Here is a 14,132-nt window from a genome sequence, read left to right as displayed (position 1 = left end):
TATAGAGGTGTTTGGATTAGTTTTAACTAGACCTGAAGCTAGTGCAGTTTTATTTCTGTTAACAAACCTCTTAAAAATTAGGTAACTATTCAGTCAGTTTAATAGTTTATTTATCCTTTGTGTTAGACACTTAAAGCTGGACATGTATAGAAGAGAAAGGCCTAGATCCTTTATCTCTTACTGAAGACTTTTGCCTTCACAACAGAATGCTCAACAGTGCTGTCATGGGGCAAGCCACACAAAATGCAGCGGGAGGCTTGGGATGGCTGAGTGGATACAGGCCAGTGCTGAAGATACCAAGAACCACATCCTTTACTTCCAGGGTAAATTCACACTCAGAGTAGGGTATTTAAATAAGAATAGAGCTTGGTACATGTGAAAAAAAAGTCAAAAAATATTTATTTTAAAAACCTCAAAAGGTAATTTTTGCCTCTTCATCAGCACTTGCATTTTTGATTTCAGAAATTAGTTCTGCTATTCCTGTACGTACCATATTTTATGTTATATGGGGGCAGGGGCAGAAAAGGAAGGGGAGGGAAGTCAAATGGAAGAGGAATTGATTCAGATAATGGATGTTTCCAGCTTCCAACAGCTGGTGCATCACGTTGAGATATCTGTATGGATACAGTCTGCTCCTGTTCGAAGTCACGTATCATCAACATCAGCAGTGCTGTCATTATCACTTGCCACAAGGACCTCTCTGTTCTCATATGTCCAGAACCCATTCAAATCAATTAGAATGCTGGTAACAGTGTCTCCTTGACTGCTATTGATCAAGTCTTGAAGGGAGATCTTGTAAGGGTCCTTAGGCTTCACCATATCAAAGATTTCATCCTATGAAAGGAAAGTCAAAACCCCACACATTAATGAGCACAATAATGGCTATTTCATACCATATACAAACTGATCTTTGGGTAACTAGTGCCACCCACACCAATTTACAAAAAAGCAGCTGTTAAGTCCCAAAGCACTGAAGATACAAAGCACACTGACTGGCTACAGTTAGGAGCAGTGTGCTCAGCCCCCATGTCTCAAGGAAGCGTTTGGTTTTCTGTGGAGGCTTCACCCTCAAAGTACTAAAACTGCTAGATATAAAGCAGACAGTAATAAAGACAGTTTTATAGGCTGGTTTTTGTAAGTCAACAGTCTGCCCCCCATCCCCTTGAGGGATGATTCCGAACTGTAAAATGGACTTAGCAAGTACCTTCAAGTGTAATAAACAGCAACATGCATTTAACAGGTACTTAAGTAACTACTAGAACATAGCAGATATCTTACAGAACAACTGCTGAATAGAAAGAGATTTTCAAACCTATGAGTAGGGCAAGTCAGCTCATTTCTACTACTCTGCAAGCAAATATACAGCCACCTAGAAACTATGATATAATTAAATTATGAAATGCTTATTCAAAGATTCATGTAGTACTTTGTTCAGTAAAACTAACCTTGACATCCTGAAATGAAACTGGTTCTTGTCCATGAATTTTCATTTGTTCCTGAATAGCCTAGAAAAAAAAAAAGAAGTTAGGAATGACTAGTGCAGTATTATACTGACAGTGTACAAAGCATTCATGGTACAGCTTGCAATCATTTTTCTTCCACAGGTGAGGCAGGGGTGAGTTAGCATTATCAATGATACACATCTCTAGGTTCAGTTCTTCGTGTGGTAAGAATCCTACTTTCATTATGACCAGTGTTTGAGCACTCTGCAAATGGGATATATTTGACTACTACCACTCAAGACTTAAGATACTCATACACTCAAACCAGGCAGCTACAGCTTGCAATCATTTTTCTTCCACAGGTGAGGCAGGGGTGAGTTAGCATTATCAATGATACACATCTCTAGGTTCAGTTCTTCGTGTGGTAAGAATCCTACTTTCATTATGACCAGTGTTTGAGCACTCTGCAAATGGGATATATTTGACTACTACCACTCAAGACTTAAGATACTCATACACTCAAACCAGGCAGCTACATTTTCTGACACAGAATGCAGGCTTGGAAAGAGAAGGGTAAAGACCAATCAGCAGAGGGACAAATGAATTCTTTTAATGTGGTACTATTTAAACACCTACATCACCAAACCTATGCCCACAAGTAACAACTATGAACAAAGTTGTTTCACTAGCACAAACTGCAGAGCATTGTCAGGACAGCTGTGTCAGCACAGCCTCTGTAAGTGCAGACCTACCCAGACTTACACCACAGAGTCAAAAGGAACTGTTCTGACTTCAGGGAAAACTTTGAACACTATTTCCAAAAGTTTAAAGGGGGGACACATTTTGGAGTATGATCAAGTATCTGTTGCAGTCAAGGAGCCTTTTCAATAAGTGAACCATAGACTAAATAGGTAATTAGAGGCATACATAGAAAGAGCTTTGCCACAGTTATTTATGCAAAATTACCTTGTTAAACTGCTTTCATATTAGAATCACGTCCTATGATAACAGTAAAATTCATGTCTTTGTAAAATGTAAACCTGTAAATTAACACCCTTTATTAAAATCAGAGACAGCTTATATGGCCCCTGCCCTCCCTGAACCCTACGTCCTTGTGGACAGAAACAGAGAGAGTACTGGGAATAGTGAGCTGTAAAAGCAGGGAGACAAGAGTCACTGCTTAGTTTCTCTGGGATCTTTTGTACTGCCAAGTCCTGACCTGACAGTTGCCCATGAAGCACACAAGGCAGCTAAAACTACTAAACAAAGTTCATGATGAAGTCCAAAAGGCATGTACAAAACTGCTGCCTGCCCCACAGCAGAATGACCCCAAGCAGCAGTACACTCCTGCTAGAGCAGCTTGGCTGGAAAGGTGCTGGAGGTCTTGGTGCACAGGAAGTTGAATAGGAATCTGCACAGTGCCCTTGGAGTGATGAAGGCACATACATACTGGGCTGCATTAGTACTAGCACACCTAGCAGGTTCAGGGAAATGATTATTCATCCTGACTCAACATTTGGACACAGAACTCCAGACGCAGCCTCACAGCTTTGGGCTCCCCTTTATGATACACTGAGAACCCAGTGGGAACCCACTAGAGAGCTATGAGGATGCTTGAGGGGCTAAAGCACAGCACTGCTGAGAGGAGAGGCTTGAGATGGGGATGATTCCCCTGGAGAACAGGGTGGTGAGGCAAATCTCATTACTATCTTCAAATACCTAGCAGGTGGTTAGAGACAATACAGCATGACACTTCTTGGGAGACACACAGTGAAAGGGCAAGAGGCAGCAGACACAGAATGCAGCAAGAGGTAGTACAATTAGACAAAGATGGGAAAAGAGACTTCTCAGTCAGGGTAGTCAAAAACCAGAACACACTGACTACCCAAAGAGGCTGCAGAGCCTCAGTCCTTGGAGAGATTCAAAACTCGCCTGGACAAGGCTCTGAGCAACTCTACCTAGGCACGAAGCTGGCCCTGCTCTGAGCAGTGGGAGGAGGTCACCTCCAAAGGCCCATTCTACCTACACTGTTTGATGGCTCCAAGGCACAAAGAGACAAAAAGTTGTGGTTTTTTTTTTCGCTTGGTTGCTTGCGGTTGGAGCTGGAGTGGGTGATGTTTGTTGGTTAACAAAACAAAACTTTCCTTTTAAGAAAAGGTCTTTCAGATAAGAAGTTGTATTTTTACAAAATTGTATGGTTGTAGTCACTGTCAAAGTTCATGCTGAACTAGAGAGTTATTCTGATGAAGAAATGATGTGGATGTTATGCCTTGAGCAGGCCTGAATGCTTCACTTAATGAGCTCAATGAAGTATGTACCTTGTTCGTCATACTTTGAACATACTGTGAAGTACAATGACATCAGTCCTTTTTACAGTTATGAAACAAAGATCCAGATAAAGACAATTGTAAGTGCTTGTTCCTCTGTCTGAAGAGATATCACTGAAGGGATCTTGTACATGAAGAAAGCATCATGCTCGTAACTCAGCCTAAACCATCCACAGCAAAAACACTATTTTACTGCGTGGCATTTCCCCTTCCAAGATACCTCAGGTATCTATTAGAAAAACAAGACAAAACAACACAACATCTGCTCCCTCTCCAAACCAAAATCACAAGCAAAAACCACAAACCCAACAAAAACCCACTCACACACAAACCACAGCTGGAGGAGAACTTTACCATCTGAAGCTAATTTTAACAACTAAAAACAAATTAAACTTATTTTAAATCTGTTCTAGAAGCAACAGGTAACAGACCCATCACTGCATTTCATTATTTTCATTTCTACTGAATTTTAGGATTACAGTGGAAATTAAACCCATGGGAAATAGTCAATTAGAACCATCATAAGAGATTTTAATAGGCAGTCATTAGAAAATTTTCAGTCAACTTCAATCTAAAAAAACCCAAATCAATAGAAAATATATTTCCTAACCCAAATCAAAACAGTTAATTTCAACTGCGAATAAAATGCTGTAAATACCTTTTGAAATCTTTCCAATTTTTGGATTTTTAAAAAAAATTTTTTAAGTCTTCTTAGAAGTTGTTACTAGCCTCCCTGAGGCTTACTGGCAATTTAAAGTGATTTCCTGCAGATCTGCATGCAGGAGCACATAGGTTGTAACACTACAAACACAGAAAATGGCCTACCTGTATAAAGAGACTTACCCTAAAGAAATAATTAAGGGAAAAGACATTCAGGTGTCCTTTGTTCTCTATATCAAGCAGTTTGAAAATATATTGCAGAGCTGCAGGCTCCTTTCTGTTTTCTAATGCAAGCACAAAGTCCAGGTAGGTTTTATAGTCCTAGAAGTAGATACAATCATGTTTATTACAGCCTTCTTTCTAAATTGATTTTGCAAGCAGGAACTCTGTAATTGGCAGCTATTTCATTGTAGGGGATCGGTCTATTTTCTGAAAAAGACAACATGAAATAGAAAATGGCTGCTGCCACTAATGTGAGCAGAAAAGTTAGTTTTTAATGACTGTTGATGATAGGAAATCCTGCCATTTTAGAGGCAAAAAAGGATTCCAACATAAATCCAAATTAATCATGCTTATATTTACACTTTTAAACAATGTTTAATGTATACCTAACCAGTGAAGAAAAAACATATAAATGGTTTTCATTGTCACAAATTAGATGTCCAGTGGCACTAAGCCTACTGCTACCAAACAGTGAACTCTATGGCAAATTAAGTATGCAATCCTTAGAGCAGAGTTGGTGGTTTAGCAAATCATGTGGTAGAAACATTAGCAGACATCACGAGTAAGTATCACACTTCTCTTTTTCATTAGTACTGACTCTTGGTGTCCCAATCAAGATATAGTTGTGACAATGTGTATAATAACCCTGTTTACCTGTGATATCACAGAGTTGTGCAGCTTGACAGACTGGAATAATGAATGGACTAACAGGAGCCTCATCAAGTTCAACAGAGGGAATGCAAAATGCTGCACTGGGGAGGAATAATCCCATGCACCTGTATGTGCTGGGGCTGGCTAGCCAGAAAAGAGCTTTGCAAGTGGCCCTTGCAGCAAAGGCTGCTGACAGCATCCTGAGCTGCATTAGGAAAAGCTTTGCTGGCAAGTCAAGGAAGGTGATCCTTCTCTACTCAACACTGCTTAGACTACACCCGAGCACTGGGTCCCAGTCTGGTCTCCCCCTTACAAGAGGGGTGAACCTACTGCTGTAAATCCAGCAAAGGGCAACGAAGAAGATCTCTCATGATGTCATTGATTATGTGATTCTATAAAACACTGCTAAGGTGGCAGAAGAGCTGTACAGTTAATTTGTAATTCATCACTTCACATTTCAGTCATCTGAATGCAGACAAACAAGAGTGGCAGAATACTAAGTAAAGGTTTCAAAAAGTAGGTTTTATTTTAACTCTAATTTAGTTAGACTTCTCATTTTCACACCTATGGAAAGCTTACAATAAAAAACACTGTTGTCTTCCTGAAGTAAACAGGTTAGCTAACCTGCACTAGTTTCAAGTGTGCCATTTGTCTTTGGTACTCTCTGAAGAATTACATGTAAATAAAAACCATTGCTGCATTGATTTCAGCATGCACTTTTGTTACTGAATCTACATGAGGCTTTATCCTAGGCTGCCTGGATTCTGTATCACCTCTGCTTTTCAAAACAAGCCACTTGTCTTTATGCCACACTGCAATCACCTGGCTATTAAGAAAATGAATTTTCTACTCTGCCACATGGTCATTTGTGTGCACAATGACAAACAGAAGTGACTTTACCTCAAGCTACTCTTTATTTTAAAGATACTGATTATAAGATGTTTCCCAACAAAATGAGCTAAAGCTTTTATATTGTGAACAAAGTGAAAATATGTGATTACCATTTCACCATCATAAGTTAAGCACTCCTGAAAGACACGATCCAGAAATATGTTGGTCAGAGTCCCTGTTCCATACCGAGACAGCTCTTCTTTGCTGAGCATGCCATTGTGATCTTTATCAAGATTTAAGTACTGACCTAGAGAGGAGATATAGAGAGCAAACCATAATATACCTCTATCAGCAAACAACTGTTTCAACACAGAAATAAAATTTAATACTTCAACATTTAATTTTCATCATGAAATTAATATGTTAGATCCACAATAATATTCATAAATTATAATAAATGAGCACAGAACACAGGGGAGAGGAAGTGAGATTCCATAACCAGGTGTTAGTAGTTCTAATCTAAGGTAACAGCTGTGTACACAGAGAAAGAAGCAGAATGCTAAGAGCATATTATTTTAAACAGATATGCTGTCTAAAGGTGATGCAAAAGCATGAACAGAACAGTTAAAAGAGAAGGCTACAGAGGAATCTTGTACCTTGTGCAACAAGCACAAGGTGATGGATTATAAAACTGTAATAAAGAACAATAGTGGAGAACCAAAACTGTAAAGTCAGAAAGATCTAGTGAAAGGATGGTTACAGGATTTGAAAAACAAGTTAGCAGGAGGATTTAACATGATGAAAACAGAGGAAAAATAACACTAAGGATGTGACTAAGTCATACAAGGCAGAGAGGAGAGAATAGAAGTGTTCACATATAAAGGAACCTACCATAAACTCTCAATGCAGAAGGAGCAGAAAACCAATTTGTTTCCTGACTTTCTTTCGAAAGTTCTTCATCCCTTAACTAAGTGAAACATAGAGTTAGAATTCAGAAAGAGTAAATTGAAATACAATAGTATACGCTAAGAGATTTTTACCTCCAGTAAATCATCCAGGAAGCTGCAAGCTAAAATATCCTGTATCTTTATCTTCCCTGCAGAAAGAAAAGGTAAAAATACATCTTAACAGTTGCTCAGCCAACATATTCATTCGACTGTTCTCATTTAGGTGGTTCTACTTAAGAAAAGCATTCTGAGCAGAAAAGAAAAGTCTTTTTAAAAAAGCAAAACCAAACAAAAACAACTTCTAACATCAAGGATAAGGCTCTAATTTAAGAGATAAAATGAAAAAAAATTATAAAATGACTGAATAAAACTAGCCTGATATTGGCAGAAGATGAGTTATCCTGAAGTCTTAAAAACCAGAAAACTAGATTTAAAAATTGGAGTGTTCAACTCAAAATGTAAAATAAAAAATGCAAAGAAAGGATGCTTAAAACATTCATTGGAGTAATAAGAGACTCTTGAGTGATATGATACTTTTACATCTTCAGAAACTACAGATGTGACACAAAGGTAAGGTGGCAGAATGCCCTTCTGTTGATGTAGCTCTTGACTGGTGCACAGACACTGCACTAACAGCTGTGCAAAATAATGGCATTACAACTTCCCACACACCCTCCTTATGTGTGTGTAATTACCTCTGCCAGAGGCTACTGCCCACACAACTCTGATGTTTTCAAGTGGCACAGCTAGATCTTGAAAACACCTGCAGTTTGGGGCTTAAATCGAGGGCACACAAAAAAACCAATCTGGTGTCCAAGGGAGCTACATCTGTTACAAGGATTAGCAGCCCTAACTGCAAACCTTTTCTAGTGGGTCTACATGGTGCACACAAATTTAATCACAGGAGAATCACATCACTATAACCATTTTGAGCATTTCTACAGCTCTGCGGATGTTCTGACAAGCAGCTGTGTTCTTAGTTGCTGTGTCTTCTGTTCATCCTCAAGCACTTCTAAAATTAGCTACTGCTAATGATGAAACAATATCTTATTTGTCAGTTTCTATGAGATACCCATCAGTTGTGGTAGTACAGTTGTCTCACAGGAATTCGTTAGCTGTAAAAGTAGATTATTAGACCCACAATAAAGACTCGTGGTCTTCAGTGGAGATTCATCATCAAATACTGAACAAAAGCCCACAACGACAGGTATGCACTACCTTGAAAACACAAGTAGCTTCAGTGGAAACATTTTAAGAGTCATAATCTCCAACATATTTAGAATTTTGTAAACACAGACCTACCTGTTCTGAGAGGATCCAGAAAAAAGAAGAACTTTCTAACTGCTGTGCAGACATAGAAGGAGTAAAAAGATTTTTCTAAGCCATCCAGTTGTGGCAAAGTAGGGATGAGCTCCAAAATATAGTTTTCTAAATCCTGCAGAATTAAGAAAGAAACCAAGCTTTAAGCAATACTATTGTCACATGCTTGCTATATTCCACCCTGGCTTTCAAGTTTATTTTGTTAAAATGCAGCCCTGCAACAATGCAGTAAAGACCATGAAAGCAGCAAAAAAAGCTTCAGTCTCCATGCACAAAACCCCAGATCACACACATGCACATGTGATACCATGACTGAAATGATCTACAAATAAAGCAGAACTTAAAAGTAGATTATATTTACATGTAAATATAAATGCATTCAGCTGTACCTTTTTCAAATATCAATGCATAACTCCTACTTGGATTATCTCATTGCTGAATATTCTTTAATAGATTTTTTTAAGTAGAGTGGTAACTAGGACATTTTTATTTATTTTATAACATTAACTCCTGTTAGAACAGGAGAATAATTCACAGAAAAATAATTAATTTACGATTTTTACTATATCCTACTAAATCTAGTGAAGTGCTAATGACATGAAACCTCAGTATCTACAATGCCTTTTTCAAAGAATTGCCCATATGTTAAAGAGGCTAGCAGCAGTCCCACCACCCAATCTCTAGAACACAGAAACCACTATTTATCCAAAGTGTGCCCACTCCAAATCTGGATTATGATATAAGCTTTTACGAGACAAGACTAGAAGAAAACTGGACTCTTTCTGATGCTCTGTCATTTGATTAAAGACAGATATTAAGTTAATCAAGAACTCACTTACAGATTCTCTGAGGTAGCCTTGTCCTGCCACATCATACAAGCTGAGACCTATCCTTGTCTGATGAAGCCATACTGTGACACAGAAAACAGAATTACAATGTAAGAAACCCATGAGGCTTTTGAGTTCTCACCAAAATTTGAAGTTATTCTAAAGGCCACTAGGCACTGTAGGATGTTAAGTGTCTCTTCCCATTCCTCTGAAATTTAAGCAAAGCCATGACGTGTACTGCTCAGAAACACTGTTTCAGTCTCTAAATTGGTAAGAGTCACTAGCAATATACACTACACTGTGGCCAAGACTGACTTAAAATAACTAGATGTGAAAGAAAGGCTGAGCAGGCACAACATTTTATTTGGTGTGCATTAGAATCATTGAATGGTTTGGGTTGGAAGGGACCTCAAAGGTCATCTAGTTCCAAACCCCCTGCCATGGGCAGGGATGCCATTCACTAGACCAGATTGCTCAAAGCCACATCCAATCTGGCCTTGAACACGACAGGGCTGGGGCATCCACAACCTCTCTGGACAACCTGCTCCACTGCCTCAACATCCTCTGAGTAACTGAAAAATTTCTTCCTAAGATTTAATGTAAATGCCTCCTCTTCTAGTTTAAAACTGTTCCCCCTTGTCCTATCACTATCTACCTGTGTAAGAAGTCACTCTCCCTCTTTGTCATACTCTCCCTTCAAGTACTGGAAGACTGGAATGAGATCTACCCAGAGCCTTCCCTTCTTTAGACCAAACACCCCAAACTCTCTCAGTCTTCACAGAAGAGGCTTGTGACCTTCAGGCACTAACTCTAGACCTGGACATGGTACTCCAGGCAGTGTCTCATGAGTCTCAGAGTAGAGGGGCAGAATAGCCTCCCTTGACCTGCTGGCTATGCTGCTTTTGATGCAGCCCAGCATACAGCTGGCCCTCTGGGCTGCAAGCACACACTCTTGGCTATATGGAATCATATGGATTCATTCTCTCTCACTGACCTAAGAGACATGCAGCAGTGCATTTTCACTCTGTTAATACAATGTCATTTCAGATTGCTACAACCCATTGTATAGCACAAGATGCTGCAGTTACAGCCAAAGGTCCTGCCTCCTCCAGGAGAATCAGAACAGGACAAGTATCTCTTTTTGCAATGAGAGGGCACAGTAATGGGACAATCTACAGGACAATGTGCTTAAGGCCATTGTTAAAAGCTCTGTAACAGCAATGGGGTATAGATTAGACATAAAAAACCATTATTCACACACTCGAAGTTAAATTGAACTCCCATTTTATGAAGAATCTGTTCAAAAGTTCCTCTTACGCAATATGAACTGTCCATAACATTTATCTCTTCAAGGTGGACCAAGTGTCACTCAGGGATGGCAGGGGATTATGCAGTGAGGCTGTTTCTTTGTTGGCTGAAGTTTAAAGGTAAGTGCATCACACATTCTGAAGTGATTTGGCGATGGGTTGTGGGTTTTTTGTGTTTTGTTTGCTTGTGTAGAAAAAAAGGCATCACCATAAATACACAAGACTTAAAACTTTTGGGTGAAAAAAAAGCTCTGAAAGCACCTCTGCTGTGTCCACCTGGGTAGGCCTTAAAGTAAAACAACTTCTCATTAACATGGAAGAAGCATCAACTAACCTTTTCGCATGACATAATTGAAAAACTGCATGATGGATATCCTCCCATAAGGATCATTCTGGAGTAATTTAGCAAAGATCTTTGCTGTGAAGAACTGCCTGCAAAACATAAATACAAAGCTACTTCTATGCATCTGCTTACACTGCACTGACAGATTCAGTTACAATACCTGTAACTGACAGATACTGCAAAATAATGTTTTAAAAAGACAGAATGTGTTAATGTGCTACACTACTCTCATCGAGTGGGATCCTACCATGAAACAATGGTAAATTCAATAAAAAGCAGCTGCCTTTGCTGCTCACAAGACTCTTCAGTGATGTGGGACTTTTGAGAGGTTTTATTCAATTTAATTTCTCTTTAGTACAGCATATTGGGTAACTTCCAATCTTCTACAACAATATACTCATAGAAGGAACTGCCAGTACTGACAACTCATTTGCTTCTGCCCAAAGCTCAATTACAAAGCTATGTGAACAACAGCCACCTGCAATAGGGGCATAAAGCAGGAACATTCACTGTATGCTGTACACAGAACACCTGGTAGGAAATTCTGCATCAGAAGACATTAGGGAAGGTTGGCAATATCACTGAAGACATGATTTCCAGTTCAAATACTGAACATACTACTGACCACTAACATCATAAAAATGCTCATGCTGATAAAAATTTCTTCTTCAAAGGGATGCACCCAAAGGGATGCCCTTGCAGGCATCTCTATCCCTCAGAGACATATGGCAATACACCTTTGCAAGTATGTAAAGCAACTAGTTTATCACTAACTACATGGACACTATTTTATCTCCTCAAACTCTATCTATTTTAGCAACCGGAAGTTATAGTAGCACTTAGGTTTAGCCAAAGTGAGCATATACAAAAGAAGAAAGCCTTACTTGCATTTTGGTCCAGCTTTTTCACCAACTTTCAAGAAGTTCTCATAATTGATCATTGCTTCTTCCCCGATCATTGGTGATGTCTGATGTTTGTCCAGTAGAAACCATAGATTCTTAAACGACATTTATATTTGGTTAAGAAGGTATCTCTGTAGAGGTGTCAATGTGCTTAAGACACATCAGTTAAGAAACTTAGCAAAACTGCACTTTTGATGCATGGTTCTCTCAGTTAATCAGTGCACGACATCAGTTCAGCCAGAGAAGTGAGCAAGCACTACTTCCACTGCTCTGAACAGGTGTTAAACAGACACATACCCCCTCTCACCAGGATTTCTAGGGTCACACCCCTTTAGTCTTTGCACTGCAGTAAGATCAGCCATCTTTGGTGTCTCCCAGTGATACATGAACAGAACAAGGGAAATTACTGCAATGTGCTGGAAAACCGAACCTGTTAATTTAGATCTCAGAGACATCATAAGGAGGAAGCTTTACACTGACATTACCAGCTTGAGACTATAGTGTGCTTCAGCTTTAGCTAGTACTTCACAACCTGTCAGATACAAAGCACCCTACCACAAGGTTCTGTGGGCAGACAGAGAGAATCAAACTCAGGAGAAAAGCAAAATCCTTTCAAAAGGTAGTGCAAGACATACAGAAAATATTTTCATACCTGCAGCTCTTCATTATCCAACAGCTCTCTACTTTTCCTTTGCAGAAAGACAGCTCTAGATTCTTCTCTTAATTTCTGAAGCAAGACTTCATCTTCAGCAGGCAGCTAGAAACATTGTGGGATTTCAATTTTCTGCACAGTGGTGCCACTCAAAGATTATAAATCCAGCAAGTACTCTTGGGCAGTCCTGAGTCATACACTTTGACAAAGCTGTTTACTTGACAGAAAACAGCCAGTCTACCAGACTGTCATACAACACTTGCTTCTGCTACAAGGATATCACTTGCACACTGTCTCAGACCATTTAAATTCTGAAGTGTTTATTTCAAGCAGGACATCTTTAATATGAGAGTCAGAGCTGCACCTCATACCTGATAAACCACTCAGTAAGCACCTTCCCATGGCTGCAAGATAGCAAATGCCTTTTACATGTGAGGCTTCCTATTATGTTTTCACTCAGGAGAGAGCAGCACTTTCTATTTTGTGGTAGGCCTGACTGTCAAAAGTGTGAATGTCTAATATACTTGTTTCGGCCAACAGATAAGATTGAAGAACACATAGTATGAAAGTTCTGCCAATATTTATGTGCCAAACTGTACAGCACTACCTGAACTTGGATAGTTGCACAAGTATTCATCAACTGAAACATAGGTACTTGAGAACTTCATTGGCAGAAACTCAAGATCCTAGGGAATACATGACCATGAGAGGTTAGACAGCAGCTGAGCAATACCAAGATGTCAACTTGTGCTCCTATCCCAACCTGACCCATCTCACACCTAAGCTGCTGGACCAAGCATCTCTGCTGGATGATGCAAGCAACCAATCTACAGTCTGCAAGACCAATGACCACAATTTTATGAAGCAACATCCCACGGCATCTGAACAGAAACCAGATGAGATTTATAACACTGCTGTGTCAAAATTCAGGTAGAACTGGAACTGCCTCTGAAAGACAAAGAGAACTTCCTATCTTTAGCAGAAAACCTGATTAACAAACTATTTCATGACCTTTCATGAGACTCTTAGTAATTACTTCTAATTTTTGAAATTCATGATTGTACAAAATAAAAGCAATCCACATCAGTGACTTAAGATTCTGAAGCTGCAGGGTCCCTCTGAACAAACACAACTTTCCTTACAACACAGAACAGGCTCTTGCTAAAGTTTATCTGGGTGCCTCACTTACCCTGTAGTAAAACCGTGGTATGTTTGTGTACGACGTGTTGCCACCTTTTCTTCCTCCTTTCCATTCCATGTAGTATTTTGTGAACAATTCCATTTCTTCATCTTTTAGCTCTTGTTCACTCTTTTTGGCTGATTGACACAGAAATGAATTTTCTTACTGTACTCGAAAAAGAATTCTAATGCCATGAGGGGCTTGAGAAATTGAGTTAATGTAAGGGTTTATACAGCTGTGCAGCTTAGTAACACAAATATTAGGTGAAAATGAATGGAGCACAGACCCATTATGTCAATTATATACGATACATCAACTATGTCACATATGTATTTTTAGTACTTGCACAGCAGCACTTTCAGTGCACCCTGACTCTCTGTAAGGATTGCAGCTGCCGCAGATCCCTGGGGGCGGCTCACACAGCCCCAGAGTTCCTGTTTCACAGCGGCAGCATCACCAAATCGCCTTTCCCCATCAGTCCGGGGTGTCGCTACGCGCGAGGCTGTGCGGCCCCCTAAAAC

At 39.5% G+C, this 14,132-nt stretch overlaps 1 protein-coding gene across 1 annotated transcript; it reads right to left on the bottom strand.

Annotated features, from left to right (window-relative positions):
• Positions 1-382: 382 nt before the first annotated feature.
• PPP2R3C (protein phosphatase 2, regulatory subunit B'', gamma) lies at positions 383-13,748 on the bottom strand (the record flags this gene model as incomplete). Its single annotated transcript, XM_009082089.1, has 12 exons — positions 383-834; positions 1,446-1,505; positions 4,613-4,750; positions 6,304-6,440; positions 7,025-7,100; positions 7,174-7,229; positions 8,383-8,515; positions 9,240-9,310; positions 10,869-10,966; positions 11,762-11,874; positions 12,432-12,536; positions 13,621-13,748. Coding segments are annotated over 12 exons (1,304 nt in total), but the record flags the coding sequence as incomplete, so codon positions are not given.
• Positions 13,749-14,132: the final 384 nt, after the last annotated feature.

Source organism: Acanthisitta chloris, unplaced genomic scaffold, assembly GCF_000695815.1.
Source record: "Acanthisitta chloris isolate BGI_N310 unplaced genomic scaffold, ASM69581v1 scaffold19399, whole genome shotgun sequence".
In the NCBI taxonomy this organism is placed as follows: domain Eukaryota; kingdom Metazoa; phylum Chordata; class Aves; order Passeriformes; family Acanthisittidae; genus Acanthisitta; species Acanthisitta chloris.
The sequence above is the reverse complement of the archived record's forward strand: the minus strand, read 5'-3'. Positions and strand labels throughout refer to the sequence as shown.